Below are 18,414 nucleotides of genomic sequence, written 5' to 3' on the forward strand. Positions count from 1 at the left end.
TCCAATAGCAACCATTATTTGTAGCGCGAGCTGCATTAATGCCTTGTTGCAGAATATGGTATAAATTATTGAGAAGCAGGAAGATCATGGCTGTGGGGAAATTAGGGGAAGTTAATTTCAGTTTTTCTGCTCATAAATGAAAGCCAGCCAGCTCTTTACTGCGTGAGCTACAGCTGCTTGGCTGATGTTTTATCACTCACATGGTAAATAAGGTCTTTAACAAATTTCTTCCAGAGCTTCATACAAATGCATTATTTCTCCACCTTATATGATTTTATGTTTTTCTTTGTCAGCTGAAACTAATCTATCACAGGAACAAAGACCATATGAATGTGTAATTCTGTTTAATGTGTCCTGGTAGGGGTGCAGTATAGTTACTGCATTGTGTCGGTGCAGCCACTATGGATGTCTGCACTGACACAAACTCAAACATTCAAAAGAAAACAAAAGCAAAAGCACTTAAAATCTAAAATATCTTCAAAGCACAGACAACACTAAAAAATATATATTTGAATTGATTTGCTTCATGTTTCATATTGTTTTCATAAAACCTTGATTCATGTTCTCCCAGAACTCAAGACTATCTGCTCCTCATCCTCCTTTAGTCTTAAGTTTTGGTCATGTTAACTAAATGCGCTCGACTCACTTCATTCCTGATTCCACTGCAATAATATATTCAGTTAATATTTTGAAGGTAATCTATTACCTCTGTTTATGTTATTTTGGATAGGTTTTGTTCTTTAAAGATTTTGGAATCATGTTTTCATTCAACTAAAACTCAAGCAATGTCATTACAGACCTTTTTGAATTTTATGGGGTTTTTTTTAACAAAAATATTCTTGAGTTAAGCCTGCTAATAGATAACTTCTCTGAAAAGCACCTCACATATTTAGTTGTATAAATTTAAACATTTTCACTTGTGTATTTTTCTCTATCAATAAATATGTAACTTTAAAACTTTTTTTATTACTTTCTGTGTTTACAGATGTACAGATTTTAAGGAATAAATGTAGCAAGAAAACAAGTTCAGAAATAAAATAAATATGTACAGTATTTTCCAAAGAACAAATGGCAAAAACTCTATGTGTGAAGTTATTGGATATCTACCCCATTATGTTCTTTGACTTAGCAGTTATGCACCATATTTAGGCCTGTCATGTAAAATCTGAATACAATACAGTTTGATTTAATTTGACTGTAATGTGACCAAATGTGAAAAAGGCTCACGAGGTATCAATACTTTTTCAAGGAAATTTATATATATATATCTATATCATTAGGTTAATAATTACACAAATGGTGTTTCAGTAGGAGTCCATGGTGCTGCTCTTCAAAGCCAACAGTTCAAACATCCGCAGATGAGTTGGGGTCTTTACGCTCCTCCTCAGAACAGGCGGTGTCTTTTAAATATCCTCAGCTTGGTCATCCATGTGAAATAGATAAAAGTTAAGCTTACCAGGACATTTTTCAGAGGATATAACAAAGGTGTTACAAAACCAAACACAATAATCAGTGCAACCCGAATAATGAAGAAAGGAAGATCCTGCAGCACAGCTCCAGCAAGCGGCAGCAAGAAGCTGTGGGGAGCAATGATCATGCGGAGACAAGAAAGGAAAGCCAGGATGTAGACTGGGAACACCCACGCTGAGTAGAAAATGACTGGCTCCCCGGAAACTCGCACCAACTCCACTGTGTCCATCCAGAACAAGAAACACTCCACAAATACCTCTGCCCTTCCATCTTTCCTCCACAGGAAGCTTAGGGGACCTGAGTAAGGCATCAGTCGTGGGGTGGAAGAGTACAGGTACGAAGCGTTTGGTCGTGTGCTGTGAGGGGATCCAGTGACATCCTGCCTTTTGTTGGCTGTGCTGCCATTTCTGGCCTCTGTCTGGCCTCGGGTCACACTGTTCTGGCCTTCATCAGCTGGCAGCTGGCCTGAAACACTGGTCACATGCGTCAGGTGGGTCAGGACAGGTCTTGACATGTCGTAGTCAGAATCCATAATATTAGCTGCAAATGACAAGACTAGATGTTATACAAGCTTAACAATGCATTGTTATGTTTAAAGTTTAGCATGTAACAATAAGAGAAAACTGAAACTGGAAGGCAACAACAGATAATGAGGACAAAAGAAATGTCTTGCCTTTCTTTCAGAAAATACGAGATTATATGGCTTTGTAGACTCATATTGCTGTGGTGTTATTGGCATAGACGTGTATTTTATTTTATGTTTTTCAAGCTTTCCTATCTTACCATGTTTACTGGGATAACGAAAACATGTTGGAGTTTAAACATGAGAAACAAAAGATGATTATGAGAACACCAAGACCATTCACCATCCATAAAGTATGTGAGTTACTATTAAAGCCCAGTTCTGTGTATGCTGGGATCAAGTGCGTAGAATTCAGGGTGTTCTGCTGCTTTAGGATTAAGTGTGTTTGTTTTTCAGAAAAGTCCCGCGATGCCCTTTTTGTTTCATACCTGAAAGTCCACTAACCGTCTGGGAATATAATGGATTGCTCTTAGTGTGCCTCGAAAGTGGACTGATTAATATTTGCAAAATTTATTGACAAAGTAAAGTAATGTTGTCACTTCTGCTTTGAGTTTCAAGTATTCAACATACCACAAGATAAGGGAACTGTCAGGATTTGTGAGATTAAGTAATGTTAGTTATGGGGAACCGATACAATGTTGGAGTTGTATATTGTCAATTCTGGAGCAGAGGCACCACATTACAGATAAAGAACTGGGTTGAACTCCTAAAAAAATAATCTTCTAAGTCGAAAGCTTACCTTTACCCATGAGGTTGTGAGGCCGTAACCTCTCTATGACATCCACACAAACCAGGGAGAAAAGAACCAAGGAAACAGGCAACTCTGTGAAATGGTCGAGTCTTTGTTGCTTGTCCAGCTGGACCTACAGTTCAATATCAGAAAAATGGATGTTAACATCTTCCCCCATGGAAGTTCTCAGATAATTTTTAAAAGTGAATTTGCAAGAGAAATGTGATTTACAGTAGAAATGTGATTTACAGCAGATTTCTTTTGTAGCAAAAAGAAATCTGCTACAAAAGAAATCTGCTTTTGTAGCAGGGTTACAAAAGCAGATTTTGTAACCCTTTGTAATCAGTGTAATCACAAAGCAATTTGTGATTACACTGTCACTTTGATTCCAATTTCCTTATTTAGTGGGAGTATAAATCTGTGAAAATAAGCTTTGAGTAAGCTACTGCTTTTAAATCCAACTTTCGCATCATGAATAAAATAAAGTAGTCATTTCCTGGATGACTAACACTGCATCACATGGGGAAGAAGCATGATTGGGTGTTCTTTACAAGACTGTCACTCCATTAAAGTTTGCATATATTTGCTTGTCTCATGGACTCATGATGGTATTTAAGCCAGATTCTGGTGTGGACTTAGATAAAGCCACTGTAACACTTTTTGGTAGCCACTCTGTTGTAAATTTAGTGTTTGGAATCATTGTCTGGTTCAAGACATAACTCCAGTCAATCTCTAACCAGTGGATAGAGAGCCTCATGAGTTACTCTGTAATACAATGGAGAGCTAATACAATGTTAGTGTTAGTTTCTTTTCCTCCACTTAGTAATATGCTTAAATCCAGCGGGTCGTCTCGTCTGATCTGAGTTCCAGACAGTCCAAGCTCGAAATGTCAAAGAAAGTAGGTTACCATGATCCATTTATTTTGTTTGTCCATCTCAGGATGTTGAGTGCCATTAAAATTTGAGTTAATGGCAAACCTGTTTTTCTTTACTATCTGTTACTCAGTATCTAATATGGACCACATAGTCTTGTGACATTTCACTGCCTTGGTTTGACTTGCAATGGTGACAAAGTCCTGCTCACTACCAGAAGAGATAAAAGTGGTCAAGTACATCTGGACTTAAGAGGGAACATTAAGTCGATTCTCACTTCTGAGTGTTTACAATTCAGGGGCGAAAAAGTGATCCGTTGTGTTTGGTGTATCCAAACTTACTGACTAGTCATTGTGATGTTTCGATCAGCTGTCAGTCTATTCATTAAACATTATACTTGAACAAACATATGAGCAGAAAAAGTTAGCTTTCATCAGCTATTATGCTAAGACTTTTCTACAGTCTTCAGAGAAGTCTACTGTCACTTTGACATTCACTTTAGTATTCAAAACTATATTTTTAAAAAATATAAAATGTGGGCTGTGAAATCATATGAGAAATGTTCTGAATTTTAGTGATTAAGTTTCATTTAACTCAATAAGTTGCATAAGTTGCAAAAGAAATCTACAATAACGCTTCGGCACACTGTAAATCTTGCAAATGTAAATATACAAGCTGAATCTGTCGTCTGTCATTTATCTTAATGTGTTTTTAATGATGGACCAATAAGAGTAGCTTAGCATCCAGCTAATGGGGTCCTAAACAATAAACAATAAAATTGGTGCCTAAGCGTGCCATATTGACAATAACTGCTCTAAGTATTCAAGATCTTCTTTTTTCATCCACAAAGGGGGTTGCAATGTGGGTTTGCAGCTCAAATAGGCTGTTTAAAGAAAATATGAGCCTCTTCAAGGACCCAGCTGGCGTGTGACAGAACAACACATCAACAGGTACATCACAGAGATGATGAACAGTGATCAGTCTTGAGGGAATTACCTTGGAACTGGCTATTAGAATGGCAAAACATGGCAGCGTTGACAGCAGAAGATATGCCAGTGCTGTCGGTCTCCTGAAAAGTGAATAAGGTTTATGTTGTCATTGAAGTATGAGAAATGTTTCGTAATGCAATTTGATCACATAGCACATTCATGCACTGTCTTCTGGTCATTATCAGCGTAGGAATAGTTATGTGTCCCTTCGTAATGTTGGGGGAAAATAAACTCAAGCAATAAAATCCATCAATGCATATCTTAAAGAGCCTTTATGCGGACAATAAAACTGTTATACTTCACATTCACAGGACTTTTAGGGAAATGTACGAGCTGAATGGAAGTGATTTGACTTCCTAGTATTTCTACTCCTTGGGTTTTTATTTTTTAGAAAACATTTAATCACACTGCCACTATTCTCTTCAACACATATTACTGAACTTTCCCGGAATAGAAAAACACAATAATTGTGAACCAGTAATTGTAAAATTGTAAATTTAATTTATTTGTAAATTGTAAAATGGAAAATATGTAAATGTATTCAAACATTTTTTCAGTACTGTTTTGTTCAGGCTGTCTTTCTAAAATTTCTGTATTTTTCTCCATCCATCATCTCATCAACTGACCAACAATTCTGTCGATGCAGGCGTAAAGCATCCCCACAGCATATTGCTGCCACCACCATGTTTCACAGCATAATTGGGGTTTTCAGGATCATGTGCAGTGTTAGAGTTCAGTATTCTCCATTTATGCCAAGAAGTTACATTTTGATCTCATCTGACCACAGCACCTTTAGTATATTTGCTGTTTTCCCTACACTTGGTGCATATTGCAAACATTTTTATTCTTTTTTGCCATTAGAGGCACATTTGAGGGGAGCGGAGGCAAAACAATCCTGAGAACTGATTCGCCAACCTGAGCAGAGGATTTCTGCAGGTTATCTAAAGTTACCAGCGATTTCTTTGTTGCTTCTCTGGCTGATGAACATTTTTTTTATTTTAGTGGCTGTTTCTCCTGTGTTTTTCCTTGGTCTTTGTGATGTTTTCTGTCCAATAATGTTCTCTAAACCTCTGGGGCCTCCACAGAACGGCTGTGTTTTTCCTAAAAATCACAACTCTATTTATAAATAAAATGACTTCTGGAGGGGATTGAATGCAAATGCATGAATTTGTATCATTATAATATGTTTAGTTAGGGAAATGTGCGAAATTATGCTTTTCTTTTCACTTCAGTATGTTGTATGTTCTAATTTATAGAGGACTGTCCCATAAAATAACATACATTTAGGTTTGTTGTTGCAGTGCAAAAAATGTAAAAATGTTCAACAAGTTTAAATATTTGTACATGCAATATGCTCTCAGCCACTCTTGATGCAATTAATAAAACAGATTTCTGAATTAGTCACAATAGATTTTCATTCCTCCACTGCTTAAAGCCCCGTCCTTATAAAATATTCAGGTTTATGTACACTTTTAGAAAAATAGAAATACTTGAACTGATTCTATTCAACACTTTTAAAAAAATCAAGTGGCAGCAATAACCTACAGGGATCGTTCTGCATCACAATTTACCTTTTGAGCTGATTATTCTTGTAATACTCAACAAAGGACACCAATTTATTCCCCCGGGAATTCAACTCATTTCTTTTGCAGGGTTATTACTTTAGTTTAAGCCTCAAATATCCCTGATAATCTCAGATTCATTTCAGTCCTCACTAAGACAACTGAAGACAAATAATTGTAACTCACCACTGCGTGATCTCCGAGATGAATCTCCGCTTCTTCAGGATCACGTATTTGAGAGGAACCCACACCAGCAAGGTCGCAGAGGTCACATAGGCAATAGAAGCCGCCACCACGAGCCAGTAAGCAGTCACATCCTGCCCTTTCACGTCTCTTATAAGCCTGGCAAATCTCTCCATGACTACAAAGACGGGGACAATGAGAGCCGCGAACTGCAGCACCTCGTACACGATGAGCTTGACCGTCTTCCCTGAGGGCATCATCCCTGAACGCTGGTGGCTACTTGGAAATCGGAGCTTCAGACTTTGACAATCATCTCCCTCAGAATGTCCCTGCGGGAACGTTGAACTCTGCTCACTGCTTACACTGCACTGGAGCTTGTATTGTTTTACTGCCTGCCTAATGAGCTGGTCACATTCATCCTTTTACAACTACAAAAACAGAAGCAATCACCATCTCATAACTTCAAGAAGAAACTGCACAGTGCTTGACAAATGCAAAAGTTCTATAAAAAGTACGGTTACACTAAGATCAGGCATGCTCCAACTTTCTTTACAGATAAATGAATTAAAACTTGGTCATATTGCTCTATTTGTTTATGTTAGAGGAGCAAAAAAAGAATTGAAAACAAAAAGCAACATTTCCCAAAAAGCCTCTGTTTCAAAGGTCAGGGCAGATTCATATTTTCCTATATCAACAGCTAAAACTACGTCTACATCTAGTGGCAATGAAAAGACAGCTGCTGCAACTGGAAAAGATTTGATCAAAACACAAACCTAATATCGGTAACATTTTAATGTAACCATGTCTGTACACATATTGTTGCAGATACAAAGTTGTAATGTTCACATCAAGCTTAAATGAGCTTAAATATGCATATTTTTGGAGCGTTGCTGCAACCTAATGATGGAAGGAAACCCAGGGCAGCTAGCACTGTGCAAACATCAAAAGCTTTACTGAAAACTCATTTAATCATGAAATCATTACTGCAAAAATTATTCCTCTAAATTATGAATATGAAAAAAGGGGGAAAAAAATCACACATTACTCTGTACACTTGGCCTGGTTTTATTGTGAATACCAATTATTAGGTATGGTTAAAAGAATACATAGAAACAGCAGAGTACAAGTTTGGGCAGAACCTTTACAATAACGTTGAGATTAAACTCAAAAACAGGCAGCATCTCAATCCTGCACAAAAAAGAAAAACAAAAGTTACATCGGGGCTGCAGTCCAACGCTGTGGTGCAATGAAATGCTTCATTCGGATGACGTATGACAACAAACTGGCACCTTCTCTCCTTGTCCCAGAACAGCTGCTATGGTTGAACACGACCGATTTGACTCATTTAGTTTCTCTCGACTACATTAATATTTAAATAAAATTCTCCAAAATAGAGTCTGAGTACAAAGTCTAAATTAAAAGTTGTTTTGCATTCTTAAGGTGGCATGTGGATTGCAAGACATTTACACATTTGAAACAAGATATCCAAGGAGAAAATGAAATCAGAAAAGTTTGTCCAGAGTACAGAAACTTGTCCCCACTCTAAAGTTTACTTCAGCATTCGCACTTCAAATTTCCTTCACAAAGCATAGTTAAACATAAAACACAAAACAACTTTAGTTTTCCATTTTATTAGCTCATTGAAAATCTGATTTTCCAACCATCATATCCTTCTCAAAGACTTGCTACATGTAGAAGTCATAAATTATTCAGGACTAAGAACACACTAAATGCATCATCTAATGTTGGGTGAGAGTTAGCAACTAAACATCTTCAACTAATGCCTCTTCATCGGATGAAACGTCCCTTAAGTCGGAGAGAAAAAAAAAAATCACAGAAAACATGTGGGCACGAGATCAGTCAGTTCTAACGTCGCCATTAAACCTACAGTACAATAAGAGAAACGCCCAGGTTCTCATCTGAAATATACAACTAAGTTAGGCAGAACGCACATTCCACTCTATTCTTTGAATACATACATCCTGCAATACTTCATTAAAAATATCATCATAATAATTAAACATAAATTAGAAAGCACTACAAAAAAAAACCAAAACAAAAAAAAACAATGGCAAATGAGGTGTTTACAAAAAAAAATAAAAAATTAGTGGGGCTCAGAGTTTTTCCCTGTTGTAACCAAGTTGGTGGTGCACGCATGTTAGCACAGCCCTGATGGACACAGAGGACTGCAACCCTCTGAGAAAGGATGCAAAGTTGCTTGGATTGAAAAGGAAAATGGGCATGTAGGGATGGCTAATACACCTTTAATTCACCAGGTACATGCAGAAACGGCAGAATTTAATTTTATGTCTGGGAGAGCTGTGCCAACATACAGCCAACTGCACGGGGTCTATTTTAATACAGTATATACAAATGTCATGTGCATGCTTCCGCTGTCCTTGTTTTCTTTCCCTCCAGAAATCAAAGTGGCTTCAGTTTTCAGTACTTCTTAAAGTTGAGAACAATTGTAAAAGATAAGCAGGAGAACTACAAGGTACATTTTCAGCTTAATGTTTTGATGTAAATAAAAAAGTAGAAAAAAAAGAAGAAGAAAAAAATACTATTTTCGTGGCAAGACCGGGGCTGGAATCGGCTGTAGTGGATGAGATCACCGTGGCAACCCTGAATGTGTCTCAGTGTTAGTGTTTTAAAGTCTGCATATGTAGGCCTGTTACTAGTGTTGTCAAAGAACTGCTGTGGATTTCATGCGTTATGTGGATTATCTAAATGTTTTATACAGCAGGTGCAGTTACACTTGTTTACTCTAATCGGTAAAAACTTGTTTTGTTTACAAAAACCTCACATTGTTAAGAAATACGGGACAAATTCTAATAATCACAGGTGAATCTCAAAATTATGTTTTAGGTGTTTGTTTCTGCTCATCCACTCAAATTCTCATTAAAGAGTTTGAGTGGAAAGTTTAGTAGAAGGAAAAACTGGAGCAGAAAAAGGGAAAATGGCAACAGTGAGAACACAGGACTTGTGAACCCAAGTTCCTTCAGCATTTTGGGTGTATCCAATTTTCCTTTTCTTTTTGTTTTAAATGAATTTTAAGTTATATTCTAATTTTGTGACATGTTGAATTTTTAAGCCACAATCATCAAAATTTACTGACATAAATGTCTAAAATTTATCACTCTGTGAATAACAAATTTATTCAGATCCACCTATTTTGATTTTACTGTTAAGCTATCATAATCTCTAAGTGCAAGATGTGTCTACATGTCCGGATAGTTGCAATTATATTTAGAAATTGAATAGATTCGAAAATTAAGAATTCAAATTATGTTTTTTTTGTTTGCAAAATTATTTAAAGAGCCTTTTTAATGGGTCGTTATAGTTTTTTTTTAAAAACAAACAAAGTAACAATAATGTATTTCCATAAATCTTTACATCAAGCATTACTTAATAATTTATTGTCAGATTTTGTACATAAAAAGTGGATTTCATTCTGGCCGGGTTTAAATTAGGTGCTTAGAATTACACCGTGAACAAAACATAAACCAGTCCAACTAACAGCAGCTGAAGAGGTAAAAATGTGCAAAGATGATCAAAGAAAAGAATGATGCATACCTTCAAACTTACATACTTGTCAGCTCAAATCAAAACCTTATGAATACCTCATGACCAGCAGAAAGAAGTAACTGTATTCTCACATGTATATTTTCCAAATAAAACACAAGGTGCACCAAACGCCAGTGTTTGCCTGATCCGATTCAAATTTTCAAACCTGCTGCTCCTCCTTAATGGGAACAACAACGAACTACTTCTTACTGCGGGGTGACAATGTGTGTTTGTTTATCCAATCTGTAAGGAGGAGAAGGAGGGGGGGCCTATAGCAAGGCTTTCTCTGAGTAAGGGGCCTGTGGGACGTCTGAGGGAGGCGCTATGCTTGTGCCAGAGGGGGCGCTGTAGTTTGCAGGAGCTGTGCACGGTGCAGCACTGGCTGGGTTTGGGTAGGACTGAATGTCTGCTGGAGCCATAGCACCAGGCGCTGCGGCGTAGACCGGTGGCTGGCCCATGTACATGTGGACGTCACTGTGTTGAGAGAAGAAAAAAAAAAATGATATTGAGGTGGAACGTTTGAGCCATCCTAGTTTCAATTTGAGTTTACTACAAAAGGAGGTCACAAAGTAACAACAGAACTGGTTTTGAGTTATGAAGTTATTTAGTTGGTGTCAACATTATCACATTTTATTGAGAGCTTCTGGGGCTTTAAATGACCCGGATTTATTGGTCTATTAGGTGCTTTCAGCCACTGGCTTCAACAGATGGAGTTCTGGTGGCTGAACCCCGATTATGGTTTGTGACATGATCTGAACATTTTTGGAACGGTCATGTTTTTTGTCTATTCATCTTGTTTAATGCCTGTATTTATGTTCTTGTAGATGTTTTGAAATATTACAAAAAATAAGACTTCATAAATTAAGTTATTCTCATAAGTCTAATTGTAAATACTACATAATTTAGAAGTTGCTTCAAATCTGCAGGAAAACAGCTAAATAAGGAGAAGTATGCAAAAACAATAAGAAAAAACTAAATATTAAAATTATAATGACTTTTGAAGAACACCCCCAAATTTGCTGTGGGGGCGTTCAAGTCCTTAAAAGCAAAACTCACAGGGAAATGTTGAAAACAATAAGATAGACAAGCTTTCAAATACAAATGGCAAAAGTCAGTATAAAAATTTGTATAAAAATCAGCAAAAAGAACACATTCCTAAATTGAAAACAGAAAGTTGGATTCTGCCCATACTTGTGTGCAACAATCTTAACATTTATTACAAAATTAAACACAGAACAGCGACAGTTTAGCAACATATTTAGAAAAAAATCTATACCAAAATTTCTAATCTTCCATTTGACTTTAAGAGTAAAAATCAAACCTCTGTTTGAAAAGTGAGGACACTATAAGAGCGGTACTAACAAAACGCTCAAGTAAAAAAGAAAAAAAGACAAATTGAAAACTACAATCAAAAGAAGAACTTATATTATTATACTTAGGGTATCAAGAAAGAGATTTATGTTTCAGAAACTCACCCGGGAGCTGGCTGACCCGGTATGGGAGCGCCAGCAGGAAGCTGCTCCACAGGAACCGTGTAGCCCTGCACCCCGGTGCCACTCATGGCATATGAGCCCGACGCCGGCTGACCAGGGTAGACCTGCGGAGATAGAAACGTCCACACAGTCCGTACAGAAACCTTATGAGCAGCACACGTTTTGTAACAATAGTTACTGCCCTTAGTTTGGTTTATAGCAAATAAATAATTCATCATATTAGTTTAATTCAAAACCTCAACAGAAAACGTCCTGTCCTGCAATCAAAACTTTACCTGCTGTGCCGCGCTGGCAGGCTGCTGCATGTAGTACTGCTGGCTCTGCAGCTTGGCATACATGGCGTACACTGGATCTTCGTTCATCAGCTTTGCGTATAGAGACAACGCTTCCATGACCTTTACGTTCAGCTCTGACAGCTCAGAGTGCTTCCTGGCGAAACAAACCAAGAGGGGAAAGTGTTAGCAACCCGTCATTCATTATTAAACTCACACTGGAACTAAATATTTATTAAGCAGAAGAAAGCTGCGTAGTTTGGAGATAGATTAGAAGGGACAAAAAAAAAAAAAAGTATTGAACTCTACAACATGGTCATTCATATGAGGATGCAAAACAAAACAAACAAACAAACAAAAAAAAAAATCCATGACTATTTAAACCTGTTGGTCTCAGGTTGTCATTCACAATGACAGGGGTGTCAAACTCCAGTCCTCAAGGGCCGCTGTCCTGCAGTGTTTAGATGTGCCACAGGTAAAAAACAGTGGAATGAAATGGCTTAATTACCTCCTCCCTGTGTAGATCGGTTCTCCTGAGCCTTGCTAATGACCTAATTATTCTTTTCAGGTGTGGTGCAGCAGAGGCACATCTAAAAGTTGCAGGACAGCGGCCCTTGAGGACTGGAGTTTGACACCCCTGTCACGAGAGGACCCAAATTTGGGTCCTCTCGTGACAGACAGGTTAAATAAATGTGGCATAGAGAAGGCAACATCATACCTGTCTATGTCCTCCAACTTCTGGTCAATCAGAGGTCCCATTTGGTTACATGCACCTGAGGAAAAACAAAAATAAAGATTATGCGTTTCCTCTCTGGTAAACAACCAACAATTTTAACTTCATTCTATACCACTGATTTAATTTATGATACGTTTTGTCTACCTTCTAGCTGGAGCAACTCCACGCTGTCCGACTGGTTGTCTGTAGGATCTGCACTTTGGATCATCTGGAGCAGCTGATCCATTTTGTCCTAAAAAAACGTCACAAGCTCATGTGAAAAGTTAAACCTACACGATCCTTATGAAAACTGGGAAATTTAGTAACGCCACTCATGTTAGTGTTAGCGAGTAGCAACTTTGAAATGTCACAGTAAAGCTCTTTACTGACGCAAGTCACAGAAGGGAACTCGCCTCGTCTATGTACACAGGCTCCTGTTCAGGCTCTATTGTCTCCACCTGGATGTCCTCGCTGAACTGTACAGTCTTCTTCTCTGTCTTCACTGCAAATACACAAACAACAGCAAGAGCAACAGTTTCATTTAAGCACTAAACAATTCTTCCGTACTAAAAATCTGCTGTAAGCTTTCGATGCAACCATCCAATATGTTTTACTTGAATACATGGCTGTTTTCATTTTTGTAGTTTGTTTTACCAGTTGCAAACAAAAAGAATTGAGTTTTTCCATTTATTTATGACTCCGACTTTTGTTTTCATTTGCTATAAAAATATATGAATATGAAGAACCACTACCAAAACACGGGCATGGTCTGGTATAGACTGGTCACTCCTATCAAGGTTCTGGCTTCAAAGCAGCTAAAATTAGTCATTACCCCATTAAGGAGGATAAAGCAACAAAAAACTGTCTGCCAGCTGATTATTACTAAAAACACAAACAGTGACAGTGTGAAAACTGACAGCACTCAAATCAAGGCGCTATATTTTAAAACTTGTCTGTAAGTTTTTATAGTATAGACTGTAAGTATTTTAAGCAGCTGACTGAAACATGGTTGCATAAGAAAACAAGGGTTTCTTCTTAAGTCTACATCACAGACTGAAAACAATAAATGAATGTTTTGGCTAGCACTTAGAACTGTAATAGTAAGAAATGTTTCAGCTCAGCAGCAGCTAGAGTAGTTGCTTTTCGGTTTAAAATACCAGCATTTTGATCATATCAAATGATTTATTTCTAATTTTTGCATAAATACAACGCAATAGCTTTTTGTTCATCATACTGGTTAATGTTATATGTGATTTTTTTTTTTTTTAAAACAAGGAACCAAAGTCAAAAGACTAAGAAGAGTAGCTGAAACAAGTGACATTTTTCAATTCTACCATGTTATATGATCAACCTCCTTTCTGTAGGCTTGAGTCAGACAATTTATCCTAGTGAGATTACAGCACAGCTTATTGAAATCATTTTCAGACAACGCACAAACTAAATCTGCTGACATTTTCGCAGGAAATCATCAAGAATATAAACAACTCATGGAAAAGACACGGCGATGTTCTGAAGAGAACGAATGGAGGAGGAGAGAAGGCGTCAATTGTGCGAGCATACAAATGAATTGCACAATGAAGCTGTGTGCTAAGTGGGAGCTGTAGCCAAACGCTCCACACACTTTGTTTATGACTACATGAACACATAGAGGGATGCCGTTTAATGCATGACTGGACCAACCATCAGGCACTGGAGTCTTATTTATTTATCTTATTTTAGTTGCTTCACTTGTCTACAAGTGCTAAAGTTTCTTTCACTCCAAGATCCATAACGCTGGGTTACTATGACTGAATATAATGAATAGAAAAAGAATGAGTGATTTCTGAAGAAATGCTTTGCTGATCGTAATACTCACTCATCTCAGGTTCTGCAGTGAGATCGGCAGTGACAAAGTTCGAAGGGAACAAGCCGACTCCCTGGTATGTTTCCCCTTTCCACCAGTTGGGGTCACTAAAAACACAACAACTATTTAAGGATCAACGCTACAAGGATCATGGTGAATGACCAGTTTATCTAAACAAAACAAAAATAATAAATATGACAAGCCACATAAAACACACAATCTCCTTAGTTAGAATTTACATTGGCCTTTGAAGAGAAATTTAAATTTGTCAACTGTCTTTCACCACAAGACAAAAAGAAAAAAAAAAAACATGCAACTCCAGAAATGTCAACTTTCAGACTACTTGTGGGATGAAGTTCACCTGTCGTCCAGGATGGTAATGATTTCTCCGGACTTAAAAGTGAGCTCATTGTCCTCCGCAGCCTCGAAGTCGTAGATGGCGCGGACTTTTCTGCCGTCGGACTTGTGTGTGGAGAGCAGGCTGGACGTGCTCGGGTAAAGGCTCGACAGGGACGTCTGCGGTTGCTGTCGCTGCTCCTTTAGCGACAGCTCGATAGCTGCAGACAAGGAGAAAATGCACTTTATGATTTTTTAAATTCATCAGGCTGAAGCAAATTTGCAAAAGTACATATTTGATAAACGTTTTTAAACTCTTTTCTGTTTATTTAAGATTTCCTGTGGTGGTTTGATCATCAGCGGAAAAAGCTGTAATTCGCTGTGGCCATTTTACCTTTGGCCAGATCTTCTTCCTCCTTTTTGTTTGTGGTGGTGGAGGGATCCTTTGCCACCAATGCTGGGCTTGCTTTTGCTTGCTCTGCAGCCTGGGAGAAGATGATCACACATCAGATGACTGAATCATTTTTTTAGCATGCGCACATTGGATCCACTGGCACTGAAGGCACTATGAAGACTAAATGTCACATGACTCAACGCACTGGCAGCAGACCTACCTGGGAGCCCACCGCTGGGAAGGTGACCCCTTGCTCGCGTAGATTCTTGATCATCGCAGAGATCAGGCTGAGCTGCGGATCATTACGGAAGTCCTCTGCCCACTCCACCATCAGCGCCTTCAGCTTTTCGCACACTTTTGGGTGACCCTAGGTGCAACCAAATTAGAAAGGAAAAAAAAACAAAAAACATACAAGAAATGACCACAAGTACACTATGTTTTTGACTTGACATTTTGCAAAACTAAAATTGACCACGCACCTTATTTAAGACGTTGCTGACTTCACTGGCGAACTCTCTAGAGCAAACCTCCAAGTGGAAGATTTTACCACAATTAGAAACACAAGCGCCCAGGAGCTGTGTGGACAACGACAACAGGAAGCAACGATCAAAGAGCTGCAAATCTGAATTCAGACATGACTAAAATAAATCCTGCATCTCAGTGATTTCCAAAAACACACCGGGGTTGGGCAAAAGGATCTTAGGTGGGGTTGAAGTCACAAGACTTTTGCAGCATCTATCCATTTGTCACTATCTGTTTAGCAATATGTGTCCTTAGCAAATACTTAGAACTTCTTCTTCTTCCTTCCAGACTTAACTGTGTGCAAAACACGGCTGTTTGTTTACAGTCTACTTACAGTCAATGCCTGCATGGCTACGTGGGGATCCTTGTGGTTCACTCTTCTCATTATTGAGCGGAGACATTCTTTTGGCCTAAAAGACAAGAGCAGAACTCAGGTGTCTGAAGAAATAAACAGAAAATTTACAGAAGTATTCACAACCCTTCAGCTTTTCTACATTTTGTCATGTCACAACCACAATCCACACCACACTTCTGTGAATTTCTTTGTAAAACCAAACCCTTGTATTCACAGTTTGTATTGTATTTTTGTTTTTCACATAACATTTCAACAACATACACCAAAGTTTGTAGTTTTTGTCATCAACTGTGTACGTCATCATAAAACACTGCATGTGGGCTCAAAAAACGGTGGAAAAAAAAACAGTGTTCTACTTCAAAATAAGGAAGATTAAGTTTACCCAGTGCGTGACTGCCCTATCTTATCACATATGTCCAGAATGAGGCCCCAGTCCTCAGCTGTGTTCATCTCACTGGTTGCTTTCTCTGCAGGGAAGATACATAGCATGCAATATAAGCAGAAATCCAACAGATCACAACATTATTATTATTATTTTTTTTACATTTTATAGAACAAGGTATGAAAGAGAGGCTTTGTTAAAAAATATATAAATAAGCTAAAAAAAATTATTTGCATGTGATGTGTCCAGTTTCTATTTATATGATCATAGATTGGTGTAAACAAATTTCTGCTTCTAACTTGTCTGTGAACTAAACAAATGGTTCGATTGTTCAAAACTGCAAATGAGCACAATCATGAAATGGAAGTCTAACAGCATAACAGAAAACATTTTCATCTCAGATGCAACATATCAAATTCAGATTCTAACATAAAAAATATCAAATAGATAAATAAAGGACTTTCATTCATTTGTTTTCAAAGTTTGTTAAGCCTCTTTCGTATTCCTCTTTTTAAAACATCAGAAGAAATTTTAAAGTCTGCCACATGTAAAAGTATTTCATAATAAACTGGATCTTTGCATGTATAGCAGGAGCTCGAGGCATTAGGTTACGTTTGCAGCAAGCCTGTATATTTTAAAAGAATGACGTTTTAACTTAAACGGAGAAATAAAACTATTGCCACTGGTATGTGTTTGTTTTTCTTTATGGTTTCTTTTATAAGAAAATTAATTGATACAATTGGCAAGAACAGAATGGTCATAAACATATGAAGTGTAGCTTCCTTGACAAAATTAAACATTTTGAAAAAAAAAATAATTGTTCATGTAACAGTATTTAAACTGTTACATGAACAAGAGAGATTATCAGTTATATGACTGACGTCAACCGTTCTATCAGGCTGATCAACTAGCCTGACATAAGGTTATCAATTATTCCTTAAAACATAATCAAAGCTAAGCATAAAACAAGAAAAAAACGACTATAATTTGAAATTATGTTATGACAAACAGCAGGGACTCGATAATAATAATAATAAAAAAAAATCCTAAAATCCTAATAACAGTATAGCCTAAACAGTAAATGCTGGGTCAGAGATTACATATTAGCCCTGTCTTTAAGGTGCTGTTTTTCCTGCTCACTGTTTATGCCAATGAAGTGGTTAACCACTCCACACAGAACAAAGAGAGCTGGAGAAATACAGCGTAACTTCATGGTTTCAGATAACACCACATCCTATTTCGCTTCCACTTTTTGGTTAATTTCGGGCTGGTTAACCCACACGGTGGGATACAGATGATGAGGCAGGGAGCTCATTAGCTGCTGTAGTTAGCTGATGACTGCATCTGATCCCCACTTCTGTTTACATTTACGTTATCACAACATAAATAAGAAACATCTATATACGCATTTGTAATACTAACTTTTTTGTTAAACGAATGTAAGAAATTTTGTTTTAGAAATAGCAAATGATCTGAAAGGCTGCGAAACCCCAAACAAAGCTGTTTGATCCCAGCTACTTATGTTAGCCTGATTACTCACCAACATCTTGGTCAAAGGGGTTGGTCGTAAAGAGAGGCATCGCTAGGGTGTTGACAACAAGATATTTCACCTTCCTTTAAATATTGTTTTTTCCCCCTCCTCTTACTTCATCCACAATAAACACATAGTAACAGCAACTACATAGATGTCAAATGGAGCTAGCTGATTCTTTTCTACACAGTCACTCCTTCTCTCCAGACGGCAACAAGCGAGGCATGCTGGGTAAATGAAGCAGATAGTCTGATAACGAATAAAACTGTGGCACCGACAATAAATCCAGCGCTCAAAGTCAAACACTTATCAGTGTCTAAAGTCCCTTTGAACCAGAAAAAAAATTATCAGAAGATACTAATTTTCTTTGCTGTGGGAAAAAAAAATAAAAATAGCATGTCATCGTCAGGTGACGTTGGTCACATGACGCTTTGTCATGTTTATGTTTAAATGAAACTGATTACAAATGACTTTACAGTACGGATTATAGGTGCATTCTAAAACAAAATAAGCATGAGTGTATATCAGTTTCAAGAAAAAGAAAAAGAAAAAACATATCACTAGTTATTTTACACAGCTGCTTAGAAAGGCATTTTTAAGGAGTCAATAAAGCTCCTG

At 37.6% G+C, this 18,414-nt stretch overlaps 2 protein-coding genes across 2 annotated transcripts; both read right to left on the reverse strand.

Annotated features, from left to right (window-relative positions):
* Nucleotides 1-1,311: 1,311 nt before the first annotated feature.
* Nucleotides 1,312-7,304, reverse strand: tmem236 (transmembrane protein 236). Its single transcript, XM_014998674.2, has 4 exons — nt 6,393-7,304; nt 4,652-4,724; nt 2,793-2,916; nt 1,312-2,010 (listed from the first exon to the last, which is right to left on the reverse strand). The coding sequence occupies exons 1-4, from the start codon at nt 6,647-6,649 to the stop codon at nt 1,385-1,387; spliced, it is 1,080 nt and encodes a 359-aa protein (XP_014854160.1). The 5' UTR covers nt 6,650-7,304; the 3' UTR covers nt 1,312-1,384.
* Nucleotides 7,305-7,438: 134 nt separating this feature from the next.
* stam (signal transducing adaptor molecule (SH3 domain and ITAM motif) 1) lies at nt 7,439-18,196 on the reverse strand. The gene is made up of 14 exons (XM_014998673.2): nt 17,806-18,196; nt 16,266-16,350; nt 15,863-15,938; nt 15,486-15,581; nt 15,227-15,373; nt 15,007-15,097; nt 14,638-14,833; nt 14,289-14,383; nt 12,847-12,935; nt 12,599-12,686; nt 12,437-12,491; nt 11,722-11,875; nt 11,429-11,550; nt 7,439-10,427 (listed from the first exon to the last, which is right to left on the reverse strand). The coding sequence occupies exons 1-14, from the start codon at nt 17,843-17,845 to the stop codon at nt 10,223-10,225; spliced, it is 1,539 nt and encodes a 512-aa protein (XP_014854159.2). The 5' UTR covers nt 17,846-18,196; the 3' UTR covers nt 7,439-10,222.
* Nucleotides 18,197-18,414: the final 218 nt, after the last annotated feature.

This window comes from Poecilia mexicana, unplaced genomic scaffold (assembly GCF_051168715.1).
Source record: "Poecilia mexicana isolate PSO_F unplaced genomic scaffold, ASM5116871v1 scaffold_17, whole genome shotgun sequence".
In the NCBI taxonomy this organism is placed as follows: domain Eukaryota; kingdom Metazoa; phylum Chordata; class Actinopteri; order Cyprinodontiformes; family Poeciliidae; genus Poecilia; species Poecilia mexicana.